This window comes from Hippocampus bargibanti, linkage group LG15 (assembly GCF_051943395.1).
Source record: "Hippocampus bargibanti isolate YZ-2025 linkage group LG15, ASM5194339v1, whole genome shotgun sequence".
Lineage (NCBI taxonomy): Eukaryota > Metazoa > Chordata > Actinopteri > Syngnathiformes > Syngnathidae > Hippocampus > Hippocampus bargibanti.
Genome location: NC_142748.1, coordinates 10,642,227 through 10,652,516, shown reverse-complemented (window position 1 = coordinate 10,652,516; position 10,290 = coordinate 10,642,227). Strand labels below are relative to the sequence as shown.

The following is a 10,290-nucleotide window of genomic DNA, read 5'->3' as shown; positions in this document are numbered from 1 at the left end:
TTTTTATAATCCAAGATCCACATTCTTTTGGATTGGAGGGGGGGCTTCTGACGAATCATCTCGAATTTCCAAAACGTCAGCATTGAGAATGTTAAAAACAGAACTGCGATCAATCTCAAAACGGCTGGAAATTCATTGCATTATCCTTGTTCCACCGGTGGGTTTTGCTGTTGGAACATTTTTTGAAGGGGCGGGGTGTTAATTTCTCTCCCCAGGAACCCCTTGATCGTCTTTAGGCCAATTGAACATATGTCGCCACCCCAAAGGTCATGAGAAATTGCCCTTAAACAAATTGAATTATTTCACCTCCCCAAGAACACTTGATATTTTAAAGTCACAAGGGCAAAAAAAACCAACAGGAAGGAAAACTTAGCTTTTGTGACGTCCCGTTCCAGCCGATTCGAGGAAAGTCGGAGCAACGGGATTCTCCCAAGAGTCCAATCAGTCGCTCGGGGGCCATCTTTGTCCAATGGCGCACTTTCTTTCATTTCACTGTGGCCACAGTTGAGTTTCCTGCATGCTGAATGGTGTCACTTTGATTTCCTTCCCCACTTCCTGGTTTTCTCTTTTACTTCCTGTCAACCAGGCAATCACATGACAGAATGTTGAAGCAATAGCAAGTATATAAACAAATGGAAAAACAAGAATGTAATGTTTAAAAAAAAGTAATCCCCCCCCCCCCCCAAAAAAAAATATATATAAGCAGCCTGTTGTACTTTGACCTTTGACCTTTTGCACCTACAGCTCTCCCTCTTGAAATCGCATCCTTTGTCAGGTTATTTGAGGCTATTACACCGTATGTTCTCACACTTATTTGATGTCTTCGTCACAATAGTCAGCAGGAGATGACACCGTCAAAACTCACGAGGATGGCGCGCTAGCTAGCTAATATGCTATCCCACAAAAATGCCATGGGCTAAATGTCCAAGCGATGAACGAATTAGCAATTTAATGACAAAATGGACGCCATTTTCTGGGTTTTAGAAGTGAGCCGATTTACTTCCATGAGCAGTTAGTGAACATTCATACAAAATGTCGACTTGTGCAAACAAAGCGTGGCTAAAAGGAGGCCTTTCACATGCTCTCGGATGCCGGCCGCCATTTTGTTTTTGTTGGTTTGTGTTGTGTTTTGTTTTTTGGAAAAATAGAACACTTAAGAAACATTATGTACAGATGCGAGAGCTGTACCTCATCAAACAGAGCGAGACGTCGCTTGCATAGTCGAGTGCATGCAGAAGCCAGTCGTCATGCAACCACAATTTGCAATCAACAAATCAATAAATCAATAACAATTATACAAAATATCCCGTCAAGTTAACATTTTGATGCAAATGAATACGCGCCGATTGCCAAATGAAAGTGATGTTGTTGTTTTTTTATGTTCTGTTTCCTCCCATGCATCGTTTTTGGTTATCGGAGCTTGTCATGATTCCATAATGGCTCTTTCATTTCCATACGTATGCGTGCATTAACTCATTGACTGCCAGGCGATGTGCAAAAATGTGTCCATTCAGGTGCCAGGGTTTTTGTCATTGTCACTCCAATTCCAGGACCCGCAGAATATTGACTTTTAGGACTAAAAGGGTTTTTATAGTCAAAATGTGAACAGTTTAATGACATTATTCCGGAAGTTATTTCTTGGATAACGGCACCCTCTAGTGGAAAAAAAAATAAGAGCGGCGTTATTGAGAGGAATGTTCTGCAGTCAGAACGCTTGTGGGCCAAGTCCAAAGTGCTTTGGTTCAATGGCGACAAATTAGACAGCGACGGCAGGGCTCAAAATCCAAAGACGGAGTTGAACATGGCGGGTGGGGCTTGGCGTGGGTTTTATTTGGACCTCTGACCCGATTGCGCCGAGTTGATGGGGATTTTCCTGGACGGCGGCGCCTTCCGGCCGACTTCCTTCTTCGACGGTTCTCTCGCGGAAGAAGGCCGCTCGCCGGTTTCGCAGAGTTTGGATTTAGAGGCGGGCGGCGGCAAATGTTTGGCGGCGGCGGAACCTTTGGAGGATTCCTTGTCCTTGGCGTTGGAGGCGGCGGAAGGCGCCGTCTGGGCTTTCTTGCCGCTTGCGTCTCTCGCCGCGTCCCCGCCAGCGTCTTCCTGGGTGGATTTCGGCGGGCCTTTGGGCCTCAGGGCCGTTTTGAAGAAGGACAAGGCTTTGTCCTCCGTCTTGCCGTTCCTCTGCGGGCCTTGGGACGAGGCGGCGGAGGATGGCGGACGGGTGGCCGAGGAGCCGCCGCCGGAGCTTCGGCCCGGCGTCCTGTTCTCCGGGGCGCCGGCAGGCCCGCTCTCGGCTTTGGATGCCAGACTGCCGTTGGGGCGGGAGGAAACCCGCCCGGCGGCGCGGTCGGCTCCTTTGCTTCGTCCCGAGGACCAGTTTTTATCCGGAGCCCCTTTGGCGGGCGTCCTTCTGCGGGGGTGCGAGCCGGCTGGCGAGTCCGAGTCCGGGCGGAGTTGGTCCCGAGTTTGTGAAGGCCCCCTTTTGGAAGGCGTGGCCGTTCTGGAGGAGGCGGCCTTGCAGGCTTTCGGCGGCGCTTCGCTCTTGTCTCTCGGATGCGGGGCGGCGCCCCCGCCGGGCGGCTTGCCGATGGCCGGCGAGGCAGGAGACAGCGAGCTTGAGGACGTGGAGGAGGCGGCGGGACGCTTCCTGGGGCTCCGTTCGCTCTCCGTGCCCGTCTTGGCCGAGCTCCGTTTTCCGCCCGTTCCATCCGCGCCGGCATTTCTTTGCTTCTGCTCCTTGGCTGCCCCCGCGTGCCGAGGGACCGAGGCTTCCGCCCCGCTGGCAGGGTTGTGGTTGTCCCCGGCCTGCGAGGGCGCTTTGGGCTCCAACGGCGCCGGGGCGGACTGACCTCCGGGCTTGGCCGACCCGCCGGAGCGGCCCGTGGACAGGTGGGTGTCCGCCACCTCCCCGATCCTTTCCAGGGTGGGCGACGAGGAGTGCGATTCCAGGGAGAAGCGCGAGGGCGAGTTGGAGCGCAGCTGCAGCTTGGCTGAGCACCACGAAGGCTTGTGGCCGTTCTCGCTCAGCACCAGCGGACTGGCGATGGACGTCCTGGAGGAGAAGCTCTGACGCTGCAGGCCCCTGACGGGGGGGCGGCCGGGTAGGCCTGCGCGCCGCAAAAGATGGTGTCAGAAGAAACCCACCCGTTCCGGACGTTTGCCGCGCTCACCGTCATCCTCGCTGCGTTCGCCGGCAAACTCCGCCGACTCGGAGAGGGAGGCCAATGACGTCCGTCTGGAGGAACCGGACGACGCTTGGCTGGGCGGGCGGCTTCCCATCAGACGGCTGATCCAATGCTCGCACAGGGAGGAACTTGTCGATCCTAAAGCCAAACGATAGTCATTGATCTCGTATTGATGATTGGACGGTCCACCAGTGGTGGGCCGTCGGGGTCTGCAAGGCCTTCTCTGCTGGCCTAAAAATATCTGAATCACGGACTAATGTGAATTCTTTTTTGTCTATGAATTCCAAATTGTCTTTCAGCTTCCTTTCATTGCCATTTTCAAGACTGACTTTTTGGTTAGACGGCTCCAAAGCTAGCAAAAAATGGACGCTCCGAAGCTAGCAAAAATAGCAACTAATGCAAATGACCTCCCAATGAACTGTTGGCGGACCACGACGGGACGGTGGCGCGTCTCTGGTAAAACAAGATGTAAGCCGTCTGCTTGCAGACGACCGCCTCGGAGACGGGATGGACGTCGCTGTCGTCAAAGCAATACCACTGCCCGTCGATGGAGTTCTTACACTGAGCTGCGAGGGTCCAAAGACGCAGGAAGGGGTCAGGGGGGGATTCAGCGTCACCCGGCGAGCGGTCCGGCGCCGTGCGTACCTGTGTAATGCCCTCCCTGCATGGTCCCGTGATGGTTGCACACGGCGTAGAGGTCATAAAGGTAATCCTCGGGATCCCGACCCAGGCCGTAAGGTCGTCGCCACGGCGACCAGTGCGACGGCAGACTCCAGCTGCTCTGGCTCCTCTTCACCATGTGTGGTGCCATGTCCATGCCCGTCAGTGGGAACTTGACCATGTTCTGCATTTTCATCCGCCGATCGCCATCCTAAACCCAACGGAGAAAATGGAACGGCCTTCCCTGAATGCCTCCCCCATAGCCCCCCCCCCCACCCTTTCACCTTACCTGGCGAAAGCGCTTGAGGTGAAGAATGAGGATGTCGGGCAGCGTCCACAAACTCAGCTTGATGCTACCCTGCTGAAGCTGCTTGCAGTGCGGACAGCGCCAGGCATCGTCGGGGGCGAGCTGGGTGAAGGAGAGGTGCGGGAGGTCAATTAGCTCCCTCTAGTGGTACTTGAAGTCCACCCACCACAACAATCTTGAATTGCTTTTACCTTCTTATACAGTGATACCTTCGTTTACGAACTTAATTGGTTCCCAGACAGTGTGTAAGGCGAAAAGTGTGTATCCCAAAAATAAATTTCCCATAGGAAACCGTTAAAATGAGAATAATCCGTTCCCAGGCCCCCATAAAAACATAATTTTCCCCTTTCTAATTTTCTAAGCCTTGAAACTACACAAAATATACCTTTATTTATGTATCCTGAAAAATAGTTCGTATGCCAAGGTAAAATTTTCATAAAATTAACGTTCGTAAACCAAAACGTTCGTAAGCCAAGGCAAACCGAGGTATCACTGGATTAGTGTATGTAGTGCAATGCAGCTTTCACATATTTTTCATTCGTTAATTTAAACATTTGGGGGTGTCGGCGGGGGGGCGGGGGGGCGTCGTTAGCGCACCTGTTCCTCCTTGGTATAGAGCTGAAAGCACTGAGCGAGTGAACAGCTCTGAGGCTGGAGGTGCTGCTCCTTGATCTGGCGCACGCTTTCGGCATCGGGGATGTATTCGTCCTCAGCTCTTTTGAACAGGCTGCAAGTCAAGCACAGTGCAGGAATTGGGGGGGAGGACTTGGGGGGGGGGCGCAATTCGCCACAATCGGACCACAGTTGCGCAACATCGTTTATTGGCTGTGTCGTACGCACAAGGCGGCGGTGGGGCGAGGGGGGCGTACTTACGAGTCTTTGGTCTCCTTGTCCCATTCGGCAACAATTTTGACGTGAGGCGGCCCCCCGGTACCGCAAGACTTGTACGCTCTGTTCAAAAACAATTGTTGTTATTAATATGATTATTTTATTGATTTTTTTGTGTGAATGAAACCTCCATCAGTGACAGTTGGACTGCCAAATTGGACGAAAGAGATAGAAATACAAATTTGAAAGCAGTGTTGGGCTGTCAGGGCCTGTTTGAAGGCCTGATTTAATAGCGGATTAGGTTGCAGATTGACTGTGAAAGCTATTTTCACACACACTTTTCTAGAATAGATGGACATCACTAAGAAAGGTTAGACCGCTCCAAAGCTTGCAAAAATAGCACATAATATTGCAATTTTATGAGGTTATCACGAATCCACACGTTTGTAGTCACAATTCCAACAGTTTAACGACAGTATTTCTTGAGTTTCTTCAAGTCACAAGTTATTTTCTGGCAGAATGGCACCCTCCAGTGGACATGTAGTAATATCGCACCTCACTTGCAGCTAATTGATTCTGATGTAGCACTACTGAAGGCCTAGGAGTGACATGCTCGGCCGCAAAATCAATCATGGTACCCCCCCCCCCCCACCAACCAAAATCCAATGCAGGAGCAAAGGGGACACTGACGCCCTCTAGTGATGGCAAACGGCCTTACCTTTCCACAGTCGGATGGCAGAGCGGCTGCTCCTCCTGAGGCAGGAGATACGTGATCCCGACGACTCCCACCACGCGCAACGTGAAGGGTCCCGCCTGCGAGAGCGTAAGAGCATAGCCACGTCACGGGGCGAGCGGGCGAGCAGGCGGGCGAGGGTGGAAATGTCTTTTGTTTTCACAGCACGTACCTGAACGGCGGCTCCGGGCCGCAAGACGTGACGCATCTTCTCCAGAATTTCCTTTTGGAGTCCGTCCCAGGTGACCGTTCGCTCCAGGTAGAGGATGAAAGGATTCCCAAACCTGTGGGGAGGGGGCACGACAGTGGTAGGGGGGTCCCCAAAGCAGTCACAGACCTCAACTCGCCGGCCCAATTTTTCTCCACGTACCTGCGGCCCTGCTGACCGGCGCAGGCCCGGTTGCAGACCAGGAGAACCACCTTGTCCTCGGGTGCCGTGTTCTTGTTGGGGCTGAGGGGGGGCGTGGCGGGGTCCTGGATTTGCGGGGATAACCAATTGTTATCCGTGCCGTACTTCAAGTTGTTCTGGTTGAGATTGGCATGGGGGCTCCCTGTGGCGTAGCGCAAGATGTTCATTTCATTCAAGTTTTTCACTGGAAAAAAAAATCAAGATAATAATCAAATTGGAACGGTACCGCTGCCCCGCTTGGATCGGATCTGATCAGGCCTGAAGAGTTCGGGCGTCTCAAAGGCAAAGATGGAGTCGCTCTCCTGGATGATCTCTAGGTCGTCGTCGTCGTCGCAGAAGGAGCGGTGGAAGCCGTCCGAGTACATCTCGGTGAGGACGATCTGCGCAAAATCGCATTAAAGGACAACCGACACCATTTTTTTCTTTCCTAACTGACATCAGAAAACCGTTTTATAGCATCTAAAATACCCAAAACATGCGATATTTTTAGTCAAATGCAAAACACCAATAAAAAATGTCCCAAAACTGCCACAAAATGAGCTCGGAACTGGGCAGGTTCAGAAAGTGCCGCCCCCTTGTCCGTGACATCACGCAGGGATACTCCTACACAAACTGCCTTGCTCCAGAATCAAAACAATTGCTTCAGAGAGTTCTGATTCGGAAAAAGATGCTTTCTTGTTACTCATCCAGTTATGAATATGATTCAAATAGTTCTGAAGAGGAAAGCATAAATGTTTGCAATCCATTCAAGAAGTCCTTCCGTCTCAATTCGAGCCGTCTGGACTCCAATGTAGCGCCCAGAAAATGCATAAGATGGCGCACAAGCTCCGTTGGAAAATTCTCGGTCAGGGGCGTTCCCTCCGTGACGTCACTTAGTGCATCGTCATCAACTCGAAAACAAGACTTCCTGAATATTCAGCGCAAGTCTTAAAAGGTAAAATCTAGCTATGTGCGTTGGAATCTTTGTCAAATGCGCTTCGTAGAAGTCAGCAGAAGCCATTTTACAAATTATGGATGCAACTTGGTGTCGGTTGTCCTTTATGGCGGCACTTCCCCAGCCGCCTCGAAGGCGACGTACCTGCTCAGCTGGGATTTTGGTCTCCTGCGCCACCGCTTGTCTGAGCCTGGACACGGTGCCCGACAGCGGCACCGCCACCCCCACCCTCATACAGTGGGAGCACTTGCCCTGGTACACCACCGTCACGTACAAGGGCCTGCGTGCGAGGGGGGGTGAAAATCAAAGGAGGGAAAGCCTCGCCTATTTTTGCGCCGCCACCAACTCACCGCGTGTGGGGCACCGGGATTGGCAATGAGATGCAAAGGAAAGGGTCAAAGGTGTTGCTCTGTTTTTGGCAGTGGGGGCACGTCAGCGATGATCTGCGCCAAAAAACAAGAAAAGACTCTCACTTTGCCATCAAAAGACATTTTTTTTTGGGGGGGGGGGGGGGAATAAAGGGTCCATCGGTAGATGACCTGTATTGCGCCTGGAAAAGCTCTTGCACAAAGGACCCCGGCGCTGGGAGCGGAGATGATCCTTCGGGGGGTGCTTCGTTCTCCGCCGGAGGCTGCAAGTCCAAAAGGAGATGCAAGCGCCACCCGAAAAAAAAAAGTACAAATCCCCCATTTGAGTATTTTAACCCACCCTGAAAATAAACAAGGTGCAGGTTGCGCTTACCGTCCTGGGGGGTCTGACGTCAGGCTGGATGATGTTGTTAAGATCTTCGTGAACTCGATCCAGCAGCCACAGGAGGAATTCCTGAGCGTCGTGTTGGGAGTTGCCTTTAAACTGGAGGGCGCTCTTTGACACCACATTCTGGGGGGGGGGGGGGGGGTCACACTTTATATTGTGATTATATGCACGTTTAAGGGCGTCCAAATTATGTATTTGCTCTCCAAAAAAAGTACTCCAAAGTACTCTGTGTGTATTCAAGAGCGAATACTCATCATGGTAGCAATATGACAAAAGTGCTTGTAAACATCCCTATTTAAAACTAAAGAAAATTAGCATACACAGTTAAATACAGTAGTACAAATAATATTGAATCATTTCGGCCCTGATCCACTGCTGAAAAGGATGCTTTGATCCGCTCCTTTGTCATCTAGAACTGCTTCATGTCGCAAAGAGGGTAAAGAAAATGCTGAAGAATGAAGGACTCTGTATCTTTGTGTTCACATATTATTTGTTATTTTGTTTTTGTTTTTACTTTATGTTACTTCCGGGTTGAGTGAACGCGTATCTATCTAGCTCAATAGAAACAATTTATCGAGCATTTCTGTTCCACAGCATCACAATACAAGGATGTAGGTGACAGGATTGAGTGCCACCCAACCAAACGCTGTTTCTCAAATGGAAGGATTCTTTCTCCTCGCCATGAATTTTCCTGATTCCTCTGTGCGCCAGTGCACATTTTCAGGCTGCCGCTCAAAATAACATCTAAAGCCTGTCAGACGGTTCATATTTCTGGTTGGCAATTTAGCTAAGGGACTGGTGGAGGTGGTGGGGTGGGGGGGGGCGAAAATAGGAGCGCTTTGAAGAAGCAACGACAGAGTCCTCAAATTGGCTTTGAAATGATGGAAATGGAGGAGCGGAAGAAACATGGTTAGAAGACCGAAAAGGTGAGCAAAAAAAAACAAAAAGTGGGCGTCAGGGGGCTCCAAAATTGACTTCATTTCAGCATCCACTGCCCCCACCCCCAGATGTGTCAGCCCCGAGCCTACCTTGAAGTCTCGGCTGTGCTGGGGGGTGTACTCAAAGGTCCACAGAGCTCGAACCAGACCGGACAGCTGCTCCGTCACCTCGCCCGAATCGTCCCGCCGCCGCCGGCGCTGCTCCTGCTGAAGGGCGTTCTTGTGGGCCGGGCCGCCGTTGGACTCGGCGGCAGCGGCGGCGGTGCCGGAGCGGGATCCGCCGTCTTGTCCCCGGAACTGCTCCAGGGCCAGGTACTCGGCAAAGAGCTCGGTGTTGCTCAGGCACTGCAGGATGGCGTTCATGAAGCAGGTGTTGCCGTGGTTCTTCAGCCCGGCCACGCCCGGCACCTTGTCGCCAAAGGGGAAACCCCCGCCGTCGCTGTCGTCCGACGGCAGCGAGCCGCCGGGCAGGGCGGCGGGGAGTGATGAAGCGTCGTCGCCGCCGTCCTCGCGGGGGGCCTGCTCGTCGTTACTGAAGTGCGACAAAGTGGACAGAGTCCGGAGAACTCGGTTCATGAAGCTGCCCACCGAGCGCACCGAGCTCCTCCGGAACAGCTTCTTGCTGAAGGATTTCTTCTCCTTGCTGCTGACCGACTTGGACATGGCGGCGGCGGTGATGATGGCGGCTCCTGGTTGGCCTTTTAGAGGAAAGGATCCGCCGGGCGGTTCTGGGTTTGAATCGGGGCCGCCGCCTTCCTGCTTGGAGTTTGCATGGTGTCCTGGAGCGGGGATGAGCTCCGTCTTCCCGCTTTGGAAAAACAACACCGGGAGGTCAACATGTCAGTGACTACAACACATTGCTGAGTGCTTCCCTTTCAAAATAAAATGAAAAAAAAATCCGGTTTTGCTGTTTTGGCTCCAACAGAAAACAACAAGAAAATAATTTTGGGGGAGGAAAAATGTTTTTTTTTACAGCACTTGGCTGCCCTCCCCCGCCCCTCCCCTCGTGACGACGGCCGTCCACGTAGCCTGGCAAGTTGTTAAAGGAGACGGACGGAAAGGAGCCGCGGCGGCTTGCATCAACGCAAAGGCCGCGTGGACAAGAAGCGGGACGGGGGAGGGTCCCGCACGCTCGCCCCCCCGAGCATGGCGTCTCCGATGGGCCCACGTCGCCGAGTTGCGCCCTCACACGTCAACATCGGGCGCTCCCGAGTCGCGCTTGGCGTCCCTCATCTTTTATTCAACGACGAGCGGCTCCATCCCGCGGCGTGACGTCGTCGAGTCGTCCAACGGGGCGTTTGTGTGACTCGTTCGGTTTAACGCCCCCCTCCCAAGGTGGTCGCCAACGTCAGGCGCGCCGCCCGCTTCCTTGATCGCCGGTGGGGAGCCGCTTCGGCGGCAGGCCGTGGAGCGCGGCCATCCTCATCTGGAGGCAGCAACACTGGAGGGGGTTGGGGGTGAGGGGCGCGGGGCGGGGCGGATGACGTCGCAGCCCGGCACTGGTCCGCGATGGAGGATGGCGGGGAGCAGGTGGATGCTG

At 53.0% G+C, this 10,290-nt stretch overlaps 1 protein-coding gene across 1 annotated transcript; it reads right to left on the bottom strand.

Moving 5' to 3' along the window:
- Window positions 1-978: 978 nt before the first annotated feature.
- On the bottom strand, window positions 979-10,256 carry LOC148887805 (ubiquitin carboxyl-terminal hydrolase 31-like). The gene is made up of 16 exons (XM_089015858.1): window positions 8,841-10,256; window positions 7,798-7,935; window positions 7,596-7,687; window positions 7,407-7,499; window positions 7,201-7,336; window positions 6,349-6,502; window positions 6,084-6,264; window positions 5,886-5,997; window positions 5,699-5,793; window positions 5,026-5,103; window positions 4,750-4,879; window positions 4,135-4,254; window positions 3,831-4,056; window positions 3,593-3,751; window positions 3,171-3,323; window positions 979-3,107 (listed from the first exon to the last, which is right to left on the bottom strand). Exons 1-16 carry the CDS (start codon window positions 9,411-9,413, stop codon window positions 1,828-1,830), a joined length of 3,720 nt encoding a protein of 1,239 aa, XP_088871984.1. The 5' UTR covers window positions 9,414-10,256; the 3' UTR covers window positions 979-1,827.
- Window positions 10,257-10,290: the final 34 nt, after the last annotated feature.